Source organism: Cavia porcellus, unplaced genomic scaffold (assembly GCF_034190915.1).
Source record: "Cavia porcellus strain 051 isolate PalLab524CR breed Dunkin Hartley unplaced genomic scaffold, mCavPor4.1 scaffold_31, whole genome shotgun sequence".
Taxonomy (NCBI): domain Eukaryota; kingdom Metazoa; phylum Chordata; class Mammalia; order Rodentia; family Caviidae; genus Cavia; species Cavia porcellus.
The window spans coordinates 7,883,342-7,898,883 of record NW_026947514.1 but is presented as its reverse complement, the minus strand read 5'-3'; the positions used below and the strand labels follow the sequence as shown (position 1 = coordinate 7,898,883).

The 15,542-nt window shown below is 45.3% G+C and overlaps 1 protein-coding gene across 5 annotated transcripts in view; it reads right to left on the bottom strand.

The window, feature by feature from the left end:
* Nucleotides 1–496: 496 nt before the first annotated feature.
* Atg2b (autophagy related 2B) overlaps nucleotides 497–15,542 on the bottom strand; it is a 68,751-nt gene continuing 53,705 nt past the window's right edge. For 4 of the 5 annotated variants that reach the window (XM_063241183.1, XM_063241184.1, XM_063241186.1 and 1 more), the window contains 10 exons: nucleotides 14,991–15,185; nucleotides 14,214–14,315; nucleotides 9,335–9,413; nucleotides 8,569–8,773; nucleotides 7,622–7,691; nucleotides 6,813–6,895; nucleotides 6,077–6,198; nucleotides 5,724–5,878; nucleotides 4,959–5,108; nucleotides 497–1,733 (listed from right to left, as the gene is read on the bottom strand). In XM_063241183.1, coding sequence (XP_063097253.1) covers nucleotides 1,503–1,733; nucleotides 4,959–5,108; nucleotides 5,724–5,878; nucleotides 6,077–6,198; nucleotides 6,813–6,895; nucleotides 7,622–7,691; nucleotides 8,569–8,773; nucleotides 9,335–9,413; nucleotides 14,214–14,315; nucleotides 14,991–15,185 — 1,392 coding nt within the window. In that variant the 3' untranslated portion in view covers nucleotides 497–1,502. Of the gene's footprint in view, nucleotides 1,734–3,609; nucleotides 3,710–4,958; nucleotides 5,109–5,723; nucleotides 5,879–6,076; nucleotides 6,199–6,812; nucleotides 6,896–7,621; nucleotides 7,692–8,568; nucleotides 8,774–9,334; nucleotides 9,414–14,213; nucleotides 14,316–14,990; nucleotides 15,186–15,542 lie in introns of all 5 variants that reach the window. The other variant, XM_063241185.1, reaches the window with a different exon arrangement.

Here is a 15,542-nt window from a genome sequence, read left to right as displayed (position 1 = left end):
CAGGCCACGCCTTTACGGACTTCAGCTCCAGAGCAGTAACAGCTGGTTCCCAATGCTTCCTGAGATGCTCACTGTAGCACTCTCTTTTTACATTTTCCCCAGTAAAAAAATAAAACTTAAATGCTGCCTAACACCATTCTTTCAAAAATTCTAAATGTTTGGATTTGGGGTTCACATTGCTGGCCTACTTAGAAAACTCCAGAGAATGAAATTGGTTTTATTTCATTTTCCAACCCCAAACTGCATGCAGTTCTGAAATCTCAAACAGTTCTGAAACCACCCACCCTGCCACGCACACTCTTTAAGCTGTGTCAGCCAAGTCCCCTTCCTTCTGCTCGGTCACAGGCTGAGGAGTGGTCCCTCCTCTCCTCCCTGCTAATGATTCACCTCACACTCACCACAGTTGACTTTGAGAAAGTGTTCCCCAATATTCTGGGGTACTGCATCTATGAATATATCCTAAGAAAAGCAAAATACTCAGGGACGCATAGAACCATTTTACCTTTAAATAAAAATACTTTATTCATTCCTGCCAGGTTATCAAAATGTACATTGTAACCAAGTAAAAATGGTACTCTGAATTAGTTGCCTAGGGCATATTTCTAAGGATTTTTATTTGATGTTCAAAGAGCAAAAACAATTTCCACTCTCCCTTTGCACACGTTCGGAGCAAGCTGTACCACACCTGCTTAACCTGCAGCGTGGGAACAAGCGCTGGGCTGAGGGCGTCACAGGCGCAGCCCACTCCCACCCGCGATACAGCAGCCCGCTGCCCTCGGCTCCTCTCTGCGGAACACGCTCAGACACGTGCACCCTCTTCGTGTTTGTGTAACTTTGTACATGACGTAAAGGATACAGCAGGTGACTTGCACTGAGCTGCACACGCACGCACACACACCCACACGCCCCCACACACACAGAGGATAAAGTGCAACACGACACAGGCCGTCTGGGATGCGCGCTCCCACCCGGGCAGGGGCCGGCACGCCGTGCTGGGCGCCGACACGCACTCCACCGGGCAGCTTAGTATTTTTTTGACGTTATCCTGAAAAGCCTATTTGCTCTGCTTCCCCTGTGGCTGCCCAGGCTCTCCGTGGACGTTCTGAAGCTGTGACTCTCCCTGCGCCTCGCCTTGAGAGAACTCAGCTCCCAAGAGCCACGCGGACAGCGCTGTTGAGGTTCCAGCGTCGCCTGAGTGCTCTGCACCATGCAAGGTCTCTTCTGTCGGGAGCAGGGAGAATTAACAAAGGTGAGCATTCCACTAAAGGGCAGCAAATGCTTTAATGACCTTCGACACCAGCCGCCACACACTTCTGCAGGCAAACGCCCGACGCGCCCTACGATGCAGAAGTTTTTGGTTGTGTGTTTTGACATTAAATTACTGAACTAAACAACGCTTTGTTCCTGAGATGAACACGAGAAAATAAAATGAGTCCCCGCCGGAATGCGATGGGACACACAGCTCCCGCTGTCCACCTCGCTCCCTCAGCCAGCCGCGGCCCTCAGTCTTCCCCGCGGCGCCACTTCTGCGACTCGTCCTGCCGCACGTCCGGTCTGATCTGGTTCCTCATGCCGCCCAGCACGTTGGACGTGGCCTCCGTGGCCACGATCAGAGGTCTCACCACCGCAGGGGGGATCTGGCGCAGGACCTCGCCCACGGCCCCGGTGACCCCTCTGCTCTCGTGCTCCCGAGCCGCCGTCTCATAGATGGTCTGTGCCGTGTCCGCGATGCCCTGCGGCAGGGAAGGGAGAGGGCATGACCCACTGCCGGAGACCCTTAGCGCACCAACCCTGCTCGGCCCTGGACCACGATAGGACACGCAGAAACCCTGCTTCTGAGATCCCCCACGGTAGTTACTTTTATGACAAAACTCCGATTACAAGGGAAAGAGGCAACTATTATGATTTAATATTCTGTTGGGACATTAGTAAGTGGAAAATGTCGCTAAACCACAATTTCTCACAAGGACTATTTAATGATCAAAGGTAGCTTTTCTGGTACAATTAATCACTCCCGTTAAATCGACTTCACAAACAGAGCTTGAGTACACACACTCACGAAAAGGCTACAGTGATAGCTCTTCTGACGCAACACAAGCAAAGTTCATTCTACTGCGCTCCAGAAAATCACTGAGTCTGCTTCAAATTACTCACTACATATTTGAAAAGGTATCTGTGGAACATTCAGCTCACATAAAACCCCAAACAGAACATTTTATTGGGTTAAATGGAAAATTCTGAGAAGGTGGAGCAGGAACCTGTTGCCTAATTATTAGAAACAAAGCTGAAGCATTTCTGTCTTCTCACCATTTAATATTAAAGTAATCATGACTGGGAGACACACGTTTTGCAAATGGGAACGAACCAAGGGACAGAGGGAGAGAGAGGGAGGGAGGGAGGGAGGGAGACACAGCTGTGCTCCCTCCTAGATTAAGCTGTGCTGTCTCCATGACCAGCTCCTCACAATGACTGGAATCGTTAGGTACTGCACACGTGCTAATAAAGCAAGCACGACTGCTAAGCCAGGGTGAACACATGAATGTGCACAGCAGCTAAAGGGAAAAAACCTCACATGAATTGAATCTCTGCCATTCTGTAACTCAGAACTCCCCAGGGGACACGAGGCACCAGTCCACTGTGACAGGTACACCTTGAAGGGACTCTGGGTCCCCAGGGAGATCAATCAAAGACCTGTCCCTAACCCAGAATCTACCCAGAATCTAGCCATCACATTGGCAAGCTAATGAAATATTGTTTCTACCCAGTGCACCAAGCAAAACATCTAACACCAGGGACAAAGACACACACATACACACACACACACACACACACACACACACTCACTCCAGCACCAGTGCCAGAAAAAAAAGAAATGTAAGTGCTACTTTAAAACTCTCTAGAATGTAACAGCCAGTAGAGAACAGAGTAGAAAGAAACTTACCATTTATACACACACAGCATCACCTCCCGGCATGCCTGCCTTGCCACCCTCCCTGTCCTAGCAACTGTAGACACTAGTTTACTACACCACCAAGAATGGAAACACGGAAGTACCTTTAAACCACAGCCTCATCGCTTAGCTAACTGCCTTCTTCCTAGGTGTTTGTCAGAATTAAAGACATTATGCGTCCAGGTGACCGCCACCACACTCACAAGGACTTGTTCACACTACACAGAATGACACCAATGGTTGGCAAATCTTCTACAAAGGGCCAGATGCCAGAGATTGGCGGGCAATTTTTTCACATTTTTTTTCTAATTGTTTCCAACTGCAAAGAAACATCGTTCGAGGGTTTGTTGTGACAGTTAATCTTGACTGTCAGCTTGATTACTGCAAGGCAATGAGTAGGGTGTGCTTGCGTGGTCATGGAGGCACGCCCTGGGGCACTATCCCCCCCCCCCCAGCCCTCTCCCTTGTGCTCTGCTTCCATACCACCTCGAGGTGAGCAGCTTTGCTCTGCCACACCTTTCCACCATGACAGCCCGGCCTTGGGGCCAGCTGGCCATGGACTACACCCCGACACAGTGAGCCAAACAGATCTCGCCTCCTTTACACTGTGGGTATCATGTATTTTGTCCTAGCTACAGAAAGCTGACCGATACACTCACCCAGGACAGGCTTGGGTCAGATGTGGCCTGCAGGCGAGTCTGCCAACCCCTGAGGGAAAGGGTAAGCTCTCCACAGAACATCTGGGACTTTTCTATTCACCTGTTACATAGTAACAACCATTTCACCAGTCAGAACAACCCCTTAGTAAAGGACCCTCCCTCCTGCATTCCTTCTGCTGCATTTTAGAGAAGAACTAAACTTCAGATCTAGTTCTCCAGACTCCAGTCCTGGCCCACCACCTCCTGGCTGCACTACAACGGGGTGCTGCTGTCCCGGGGAGCTGTTTTCTCATCCGAAAGCCTCTAATACCACAGTACATTTGGAAGAAAGCAAGCACATCAGTCTCATGTTAAATGGATATAGCCAGTAACTTAGGCAAGCACCTTGCAAATGCTCCACATCACAGTGCTTCGCCCCTGTGCGGCCAGACCCCTGCTGTGCCCTGAACTCCAGGGCTCATTTTCCAAACCTGGCCTGTGGCACGTCTCTTGTGAGGAGCAGGTCTGCTTTGTAATACTCTTTGGGCTCCCCACTAAATCTCTTTCTTAAAAAAGTTGGCCTTTGGACTTCCCTTTCAATGCCCACCCATACATTGCTTGGCCCTACACTTCAGAGGCCTTCCCACAGATGTGGGGCCACAGAGACTACTTCTGTCAGGTGAAGGACTGGCGACACCCTTCTGACTGTCAGGTGACCACGACTGAGAAAATACCCTTACTGAAATCCCAAAACACGAGTCACACACCCACTGCCAGCTTGTGTCGGATAAGAAGGCTGCCCAGATACACGAGGCCTGGGGATGGCCCTGCTACGCTGAGAAAGACCGAGGCTCACTAGCACACCATCAAGGCGAGGGTCAGCGATGCTGCCTCAAAGTCAGGACCGCCACTTTCAGCTCACCGGTTCCGCCCCGCAGATACAGCTGCACAGGTGCATGCAGATAAACGCTCCCCCAGCAGTGTTCCAGAGAAAAATGGGAATGCAGGTCCGCCAACAGCAAAGTGTGTGTTCTACACTGAATACTATGAAAATCACTTAATGGGACTGCCTCTATCAACATGGATATGTCTTGAACTATATAAGTTGTGGAATGATACCAGCTTGGAAACTTACACTATAAACCCTGGCATGTTTTGTTATGACTACAAACTTCTGTGACAAAACTGGAACAAGCCTGGGGGCCTAGCATCACGAGCCTCCCCCTCGCTTCCCACAAACGTGTCGCGTGGTGCTGGCAGCAGTGCCGGGCCCATGCCTACCCTGAGATCGCCGGCTGTGCTCACCGGCAGGGCAGGGCAGGGCAGGGAAGCACGCGGAGGGCTGGGGCTCACACTCAGTGTTCACGCACCTCCTTCACCACGCTGTAGGCCTTGGCCACGCCTTCCCTCAGGTCCACTGGCTGGTGGGCTAGGCGGTGATGCGCAAACCTTTTGGCCTTCTTGGGCTCAATAGCAAGGGTCCCAGGAGACACCATGTCATAAGCGGTCTCTGCTGCTGCCTGGTGGGTTTGTCAGAGGAAGAGAGAGCTCAGAAGACAGCCTGGCAAGCCGCACACAGGCACGCTCCTCCCACAGGGAGTTCCTCGAACGGGGAGCATCTCCCACGGAGAGTGAGGATCCACGCCTCCTCCAAGGGCTCCACCAGGCACAAGAGTTTGTGACTTCTGCAACATGACCATGGAAGCTACACTGAAAACTCGGACTGGGCTGAGCTGAACTATTCAGTCCCTTCATCTCCACGAAAATGCTCAAGGTTTCCAGGCTAATCTCTGCAGCTTAATAGGTATTGGAAGAAGCCTTAACACTTCCACTGTTTATTCAGGTAAGCTTTCCTGTTAGCTACGATCTTTTCAGACAGACTGGTGAAATACAGCCCCCGCTAATTTAACGGCTATTATCTACCTGAAATAGACAAACAAATCTGACTATCATTTCACTGCTTTTATGCTAGTACTGGACGCATGAGCAATAAAGTGAGCCTAATATTGAATAACTATACACGAAATATCTATTCTCAACACTCTGCATATTTTCAGTGTTGTTTTAAAAACAATAGAGCCCAAACATCTGCCGTGTCTGCCCCGGTCTGGCCAAGGTGGCCCAGGGCGAGGTACCTGTATGGTCTGGACCATCCGGTTGGTCAGCTCCAGGGCGGCCATCGCTGTGGAGGTGCCGAAGGAAGCCGCGCCTCTCTGGAAACCTCTGACGATGCGGCCGTCCTTCCGGTACTGCTCTATGGGCAGCCAGACCAGGTCCTTCAAGCCTTGGACTACAACAATCAGAAAGAAAGCACCTTCAGTCACGGCGCTCAGAACTCTGGGAGTGTCCTAACTCTGGAGTTCTCAAGCTCCAAATGGGGGCACAGGGGTATGTGTGTCAGCAGACACGGAGGTCTTCTAGAAACACTGCCCGTGAAGACCTGCAAGGCCATTCGTAAGTGCACAAGGGGGGAAAGGCGAACACTCACCTAACTGTACGAGGGAATGCATAGGCCCGACACCCCCCAGGATTCCTGGGAGCTGGTTCTTCTTAATGTCAGTGAGCCACTCAGTGATGGCGTAGGACAGTAACTTGTCAACACCTAGCAAGCTGGAGCAAGTGACTGTTAGTACACACAAGTGAGAAAGGCTTTCCTACTTACAAGAAATTCACAAATTTCAAGACAAAATATTACAGATGCTCCAAAAACAGCTTTAACATTTTTGAAGTCACAAAGAAATACAAAGCAGCCAGGTAGGCCCAATCTGAATCATCCCCTCTCTAGGTAGATATAGACAAATATGTGAGGTTGACTTCCTCACGGCTCAGACAGTGTATGCCCCACTCCACTGCTGGTATTCCTTGAACATGTCAGTCTCTGGCACAAGATTAAGCTAAAGTCTACAAGTAGCTACTAACTGCTGCTAAGAACTATGACCTTGAGAGTTTCAAGTTTTCTCACTGAAAAAGCTAATTTACAGTTTTCAGAAATTATTAAGAGTATTCTAAACTGTACCTATTTTTGAAAGATACTGCCCTATTCACACTACTTCCCCCTTAGAATAGAAATGAGCCGCAACCAACAGGACTCTTCTGGAAAGGAGGTTCCTGTAGATAGCACTGTAAAATAATTCAGTGACACACACAAGTTAAGGCTCCACACTTAGCTAGCGAGCCAGCATTAGCAACCTCAGCTCAGGGTCTCACACAATAAAGCAACCTACCCATGCCGATAGAAGAGCCGCTTCAGCTTTAGCTCAGAGCAGTTCAACTGGGCCAGGCCAATCAAAATCCCAGCTAACGTTCCCTTTAAAATAAAGAAAGTCCGGATTAATCTGTAAATTAACAACAGACTCAGCGTTTAACACAGTGGCTATGTAAAAAATCAAAGCAGTGTTGATTAATGAAGCCAAAATACTTCAGATGCTTACAGGAAAAAATGTATTTTATAACATCTACAACCCAGGCCAGGAATATAGCTCAGCAGTACAGCACCTGCCTGGCAAGCGTGAGGTTCTGAGTTCAATTCCCAGTACCAAAAAAAAATATTACTACTGCTAATAAATAATAATAATATCTACAACCCAATATATATTCATGGGACTTAAGCAGCTGATATTTAATTTTTTTCCTTTTTTATAACTGATATTTAATTTATAAAAACAGAACTAAATTTAAAAACCTTATACTTCGTTTATACATAGTGGTACCTTGGTGTATTACCTTAATTCTTTCCATGACTTTGGTCACAAACCAAAGTGGGTGAGAAGTGAACCCGATTTCTCCATAAAGTCGACTGACCCTAACCATCACCTGTGAACTGCTTATGATCAGTGTGCTTTGCAACCAGAATCACAAAGCGAAGTAAGCTCCTAAACCAAGCCATACACTGTACACACACACACACACACACACACACACACACACACACACACACACACTACAACACAGTGAAGTTAAAAATAGTTTGAGTGCATCAGGGAAAAAGAAGCTAGATAATTTTATAGAGCATATCTGTGCAAAGGTTCCCAACCTGATCCATTGATACGTGTTTGCCATGATAGTCAAGTCGAATAGGAACTTCTGATGTGAATCTGAATTCTCTGGAAATAAATAAAGGATGAGTTATTTATATTCTGATTGCTGATTACTGACATTAGGTATAGATTAATTTGTTAAACTGGAGAATGAAACGAAAAACATATACCACATGAGTGTCTTACAACTAAAATAAGAGAGAATATCTTCGAACTCTATCTTTTCTTCAGGTAAGATATCAAAATGAATGTCAGTCATCCAATACATTTTGTTTAAATTTTTTCATAAAAGTTTTAATTTATTAAATTTTGTTTATTCTCTCAAAAATGTATTTTGGTAGATATCCTCAATACAGAGGATACAGAGTATAAGTTAATAAAAGTGACCTTCAAGATTAAGCCAGTCAATAGAATTACTAGCAACAAGTCAGAAAGAGAAGAAGCAAGGGGACTGCTGTGGCCCTGGGCAAGCCACGTCTGGAGCCCGGTGTGAACCCAGCCCTGGCAGCTCCAGGGCAGGCGGCTGCCGCCCTCGTCTCCTGGATACTCGTCTCCATTTGCTTTCCTGAGTAATCTGCCCTCGGTACCCCCTTCCCACTCGTCTTTGCTCCGTGGCACAGATTACAGCCCAGAGTACTTAACCTGCAAGTGGGATTAAATAAACATTTTTCACACACTGAGACCAATACAGACCGAGCTGGTGCCCAACCAACAGCTGTAGAGTGAAAGAGCGTGCACGCCGAAGGAGAGCCTACGACACCACTGCCGGCAAAGCACGGACTCACGTGGATTCACGACTGAGAAGACTGTGGTCGAGCTCAGGCTCAGCCACTAACTGGGTCCTGAGCAAGGCACACGGCCTCTGGGCATTAACTCCCTCATGCAGAGTCACAAGCCTGGCTCACCGCTGCCATCCAGAACTCTGCAAAATTGAATTACTTACCTAAAAAACACAGGCTGATCACTAAATGATGCTTCTTCAGCTGATAACTCCTCTTCCACTCCGTTAGCCATATCTCCTGAATTGGCACTATCAGTTTGGGAAGGCTGTTTTGGCCCGGGGAAAGAAAGAACTACATTTGGCTCCTTCGAGGTGCTCCAGTGCCTTGGCAAACTGCAGGTGACATCGGCTCCAGGGGACTTTTTAACTGAAATGGAATGCACACACTTGAAAACCAGCCATGCTTCTCTAGTGTAACTTGTTTTGCCACCACGCAATTAATAAAGTTTAAATTATTACTTTTACATAAAATTACATTTGTATTTGCATTACTTGATAAACACACACACGTATATGGGAAGAAAAATATATTCTCAAAAAGAACTTAGAAGATGAATAAAATCAGTGTAAATATAAGCAGCACCAGCTGAACAAGGTCTGACTCAGTGGTGGTGTGGCACCAACTGAGCGACCGCATCAGGGGAGGTGCGGGCAGCAGATACCGCACATCAGATGCTGGCTTGTGACAGTCGCCCAGCCTCGCTGTGCAGCTGAGCTCTCCCCCGAAGCGAGGCTGGTGGAGCAGCCCCGGGCTCAGTGGCCAGCACTCTGCAGCGGCCGTGGCTGAGCTGCACGCTCAGTAGTTAGATGCTGTGCGTGTGCTTTCACTCAGTATTTCAACTCGAAATCGACTTGTTGGGACATAAGCCCATCTGAAGTGAAGGCACCTGTATTTGTTAGGGATGTTTAAAATGCATGTGTGAAATACCTTCTGGATCTGGAGTCAGCAGCAGTTCTACTTCCATAGAAAGACTTGTGAAGAAATCCTTCAGGAAAAACAAGGCATCCTAGAATGAAGAGATGCCATTATAACCAGAGGGGAAAAGGACATCTACGGTGCTTCTAAAACTGTGAAATGAGACCCTTCAAGCCTCACGTTTCCTCCTTGTCCCAACGCAGCTATACTGGCTGCATGCTCACCGTGTCAGACATTATCCCTGTCTCTTTCCCTGTCTCTCTCTCTCTCTCCCACACATTCCATACACACATTAATTCTCATAACGCATTGAGAAATTAACAGATAGAGGCAAACATGGAGAAATAGAGAAAGTAAACATTACGAAGCTAGGAATGAATTCTAAATTTCTAGTGAGAATAAAGATATAAATATATTCTCAAAAAGAACTCACGGCAAACAAAATCAGTGTAAGTACAGACAGTCACATCTAAATGACAGGCAATCATGTCAGAGGACCGAGCGCCTTTTAACTGTCACAGAAACAGCATTTTCCCTTTTCCTCCTCATTGGTTCTCACTATTAGTTGGTGGTGGTTATGTCACTATCAGTAACAGCAGCTCACACGCACTGGGCACTTAACACGTGCCCTGAAAGTTCTTACTGACTTATTTCTGCTTTCCCAAAATGCTATAATTGCTTCAATTTTTTTTCTTCTTTGGGCACGATACTCAAAATAAGGAGAAACAAAATCATCCATTCCGGAGGTCTCTTCTGAAACTGTGAGTATAAACAACAACACGTGGCTGGCCCGATACTGCGGTTACAGCTGCCCATTAGCGGCAGCTTCATTTTGCCTTCCGCACTCCAGCTGATATACACATCTTGGAGGATTTAAAAACTAGATGGCTGCGCCTATCTTCCTTATCTTCCCTTCCGTTTCAAAAGGTCCTAAGTTAATATAAAACATTAATACACCAAAATACAAGGTCAACTACAGGTTCACAGTATTTGATAGCACACAAAAAAAGTCTGCCAATTCCCAAGGATCTGATCACCTGCAACCCCATTTATCACAGACACAAACAGATGATGGAGGTGAAAAGAAAATGCCAGGTAACCAGGCACGTGGGGACAGAGGGGTTGTAGCACTGAGGCAGGTAGTGGGTTTGTGGATTGTTAGGCTTCACACATTTACAGCCCTGTGCATATTTATATGTTATTTACATTACTTGCATTTATTAATTTATTTGTATTATATCAAGCATTGCGTTTTAACAAATAGTATATGTAGTGCTACTCTTTGACCACTAGATGGTGATATTTTAATGCAGTATATGTTTTCATTCCAAGAATGTCTTTGGAGAAAGTAGAAAATTTCAGTTAGCCATTTGTTCTTCAAGAAAAAAAGGAAGACTAAAGAGACAGTACACAAAAATACAAAAGGACACAAACAGTAGCTTTTAAAATAGTCTCACATTTTTCTTATGTTGGTATTTATGCTAAACATCTAGTTCCATAAGGACTCAGTCTTAAAGCTAACAAGAAACAGACACTTCATGAAAGCAGCTAGACCAACGGCTGATAAACGCATGAAAGGATGCTCAACACCACCAAACGGGAAATCCGATCGGAAACCACAGCACTACAGAAACAGCGCGGGCTGCAAAGCCCCGCCCTGCCGGGCCCAAGGTGCTCAGGGCTCCGCTGGGAATTCACAGCCCAGGCTCGGCCACACAGGAGAGCGTGCCGCCCCGTGGGGGGAACATCCCCAACCCATGAGCCACAAATCCTGCTCTTACTGTGTGCTAGAAAAACGAAAACACGTCCGTCCACAGGAACAAGAAGTAAGGCAAACGTCAATCAGCAGGTAAGCGGACAAACCAAGCGCGGCCGCCCGCAGAGGAATGGCAGCGCTGCATAGCATCGCAATCAAAGCCAGCGATCTCTGGCACGCTGGGCTCAGCTAGCCAGACGAGGGGCCGCCTCCGCTCGGCCACACCGGAGGACGGACCCGACCTTGACGGTCAACAGGAATGCGTGCTCCCAGGCGGCGAGCGCACTAGAGACTGTCCTGTGCGTCACGGGGAATGGAGCTCCTCAAGTGTGTAAGTGTGTCGAAGCCCCACTAAGTGCTTCAGATCTGTATTTTATTATTAGTTACACCGCAACTCAAATTTTTAAACCTTTAAAACTTTGGTATTAATATTTAATTGTAAAATATTTATGTCTAGCTTTAAGGTGCTATGACAAAAATATGTGAATATTTTTGTAGTGAAGTGTTAAAAGCTTCCCAAGCAGCTAAGGCTGACAAACAGGACGGCCAAGGGGCGCCCGCCCCAGTGCTCCCTGCCCCCACCGCGGCCCTCCTCCCAGCCCTTCCTGCTCCGTGCCTTCAGTCTCCTCTGGCCGGCCAGCCAGCTCCCTAGCACCGCGCACACCTGGCCCGGGCATCGCTGCCTCCGCAGAGCCTTTCTGGGCACCCCTCGCGCCCCAAGCTCCCCTTTGGCAGGGCATATCACCCATCTTATTACTTGAGCTCACCACAGCATATTAAACACATGTGCTTTGTGGATCTCTGAGGACTGAGCCTTCTCACCCATCCCTGTATCCCCCATCCCAGTTTGGAACCTGGATAAGGCGGGCAGTCAGGAAACAGTCTGAATTAATTCATGTCTTCCCGAAACACACTCCCAAGCAGGATACTACTAAGATGAACCAGAGCCTGGGAAACCAGGAAGGACGTCCAGCTGTCCCCTCACTCTCTGGCTGGGTCTCATTCTGTCTGTGGTGCTCGCTGCCTGTGCCGAGGGCATAATGCACTCCGGAAGCAACTGCACTCAACTTCCGAGAGCTGTGCAAAACCAGGAGAGGCCCAGGAACCCCAGCTCACACCTATAATGCCAGCTACTCGGGAGGCCGAGGCAGGAAGACAAAAAGTTCAAGACCAGCCTAGGCACCTAGCAAGATGAGCTTGGATTACAAAATGAAGAGGCTAGAGTTAACAGATCAGTGGTAGAGTGACTGCCTCCTACATTCAAGACCCAGTCAACCAGTCAATCAACCAATCACACAGTCAAAGAAAATAATGTGTTCCTTTCAGACTTAATGAAGATTAAGATCAATCAAGGACAGGATATGCTTGCTAAGAAAAGCATTACTCAAAGCAGTATCGTTTATCAACTGATTTGTTCTCACGAGATAAAAGTTCTCTACTCAGCAGTGGTTTACTATCTCAAAATATGGTATGTCAATCTTAGAAGATGTAAACTAGAAAGGATTTTATTCATTTAGCAAGATACATATCTGTAGCATGGCTTTATTTTGCTAGGTTTTACGTTTTAAGGAATTATTGCCATTCTCTCCTCCATATAATCTTAAATTTTGCCTGTCTTTTCTAAGATTAATATTTCCTCATTTTAAAGTCATCAAGTTTAGAGTTTTAAAGAAAAAATTATGCTCAGTATTAAAAAAACTATTACAGAATATTAAGCTTGCTAAGTTTGGTAAAGTCATGCAACAAATATGAATAATAGTCCAAGTCTTGCTCCTGCCAGTGATTTCCACAGATGATTTTTCCTATGATTATTTCATTATATTTCTATTTTGCTGATATGTGGATTAACTATATTAAAATGTGGATATATAAATATATTCTTATGAGAAAACATAAATCTAAAGTCTGACAGAACTCAAAACCAACAAGCACTACTGTAAAATCAAGCCATAGCTCTGTATACTTCACAGTACATTTTTCCTTAAGAAGTGCCTATATTTTATTTACCACCTAAATATTTAAGTTCAATCCAGAAATATTTGCTTGCAATGGATTATTCAACTTTCATTAAGTAACTAATAAGCAATAGCTAATCAATATTACACACATGAATGATGCCACCACACAAGTGAATACCTCCTAATCTGAGCTCAGGTCAATATAAGGTTATCTTAAAGCAGAGGATTTTAAAACTCCATTCATGTTCTGCAGTTTTTATACCCTAATCACAACAGGTAGTATTACTCATCCTTAGCACAGAGCACCGAGCACCAAGGTAAGTGTTCTTCATACACAAAGATATTTAACATTAAAAAAAAACTTATTCATGTATTACTGTTTCTCTTGTTTTTATCAATGAGAAAATGGAGGCTGGAGAAATAACTTACCCAAAGCCACAAAATTAGGAAAAGTTACCGAGCTGAGCTCCGACCCCAGGCTAACTCCAAAGCTGGGCTCTTCCCCACCCTGCTGTAAGTCTCTTATCCTGTAAATCCCAAACAAGGCTTTCAAAGAGCCCTGCTATGTTTTAAGCAGTTCTGTGGGACAAATCAAGGTCCAGAAGAACTTGACTGGATTCTTGCTTGAATATGGGAAGGTGGGTTTCTTTATCTCTTTCCATAAATCTGCTGTTTATAAACTCTTTAGAGGGGCTGGGGATTTAGCTCAACAATTATGCCTGCCTTGCAAGCATGGTTGTGAGTTTGATCTCTGGTGCCAAAAAGTCTTTAGGTAATAATTTATTAATTTCTATTTTTCCCAGGGCAGAAAAATTTCTTCCAGATTCTGTGATTACAGTACAATCCCTTATATCATTTCATCACCAGGGAACTGTTCAACAGTCCTTGGAAATGTTTATGTATTTGAATGAGGAGGAGCAGGTCCATAAGGACTACACACAGTGGTGGGTCCTTAGTCCCAGTCACAGACAATGGATACTGGAAGTAACATTGGCAATATTTACTCACCACAAGTTCGGGCTCCAGAACCCTAATGCATTCATCCTACGGCTTACCGGAAGTAAGCTTTATGTTACTTTCACAAAAGTTCAACGGTAATAAACACAGCAGTTCCTTTACTGTAGACAAATGGCATTTATCTCATCACAATTATATGACCCATGCCCACGCTACAAACCTGGTCAATATTGAGGCGAAGTGGCATTAATGACACTCTCAAGCAACATTCTTGCGGTGACCTGCCGGACTCTGGACGCACATGTAACGCTTTAATTGTCAACTACAAGACAAGAAAGAGAAAACTGTTTTTCCCCAATGCTATAACCTTGCTGTCATTAAATGAGAGGAAAAAAAAACTTTTGTGAACTCAAAATAAAGGCCCGAATCTAATTTTTTTGGTTCACAACCCTAAGAATCTGATACTAGACATGAATTCTCTTTAAAGGAAAAACTGCGGGTGGATACCATACTTGCAGGCAAAAAAAGCTTCCAGAGCTGAAGCTAATCCATAGCCCATCTTCAAAGCCAACTTCTAGGAATCTGCAAGGTGCTGAGCTAACCATTACTATCGTAAATTTTAAAAACGTTAGAATTCTAGAACACTTCCAGCAATCCTAATTATTTTGTGCTATGGATTTCTGGCTTTCTCCAGGTATCAAGAAACTATAGTTAATGGGCCCTAGAAGTGACAAGTAAAACTTTTTAAAACTTTTTAAAAGGGCTGGGGATGTAGCTCAGCAGCACAAGTGCCTGCCTGGCTAGCGTGAGGTCATGAGTTCTCAATCCCAGTACCCAAAACAAACACATAAAACTTTAGCATATTTAAAAGGAATTTTCATATTAAAATTCTTTTCTCTAATGATTTTTCTCACTCTAATTTTTCTGCTGTTAGATACAATAACAACAACAAAATGCATCTCTAAAACTAACAACAAAATGAGGTCTGAAATCCCACCATGTTGGAATGAGCTTTCCGAGGCATTTCTTTGCTGCAATACAGGTACAAAAATTTGTTCATCTGTGATGTTGCCAGGCGATCCCGAATTTCGAGATCCTGAACAATGAACACCTGCCGAGAGACAGGGTGCTCGAGGAGGCTGGAGTCATGATCCGGCTGGCATGGGGGATAGACTTCGTGCTGGAACTTCACCTAAATTGACATGGAAAAGGAATACAGGACGCTTTATTTGAATTTTTTTCTTTAAAGATTTTCTCTTTAAAATGCAACATTTTATTCATTGTTTTTTTAATTCTACCTCAGCTTATAATTCCACTTTTGAATGACTAAATGAGATTTGTTCAATATTTATTCAATGTTGACCTATTTGCAACCTATCGGGCCTGGATAAACTTCACAAACAATTCTTATCTGACCTTAGTAAAATCTCTTGTCATTTTCAAGCAAAATTCCCATTTGGAAGACATAAAATTATCATCTTGCATGCTAATGAAATTACACAAAAAATCAATCAATAGAAGCAGGGTTCAAGTTGCAAAAGAGGGCAAA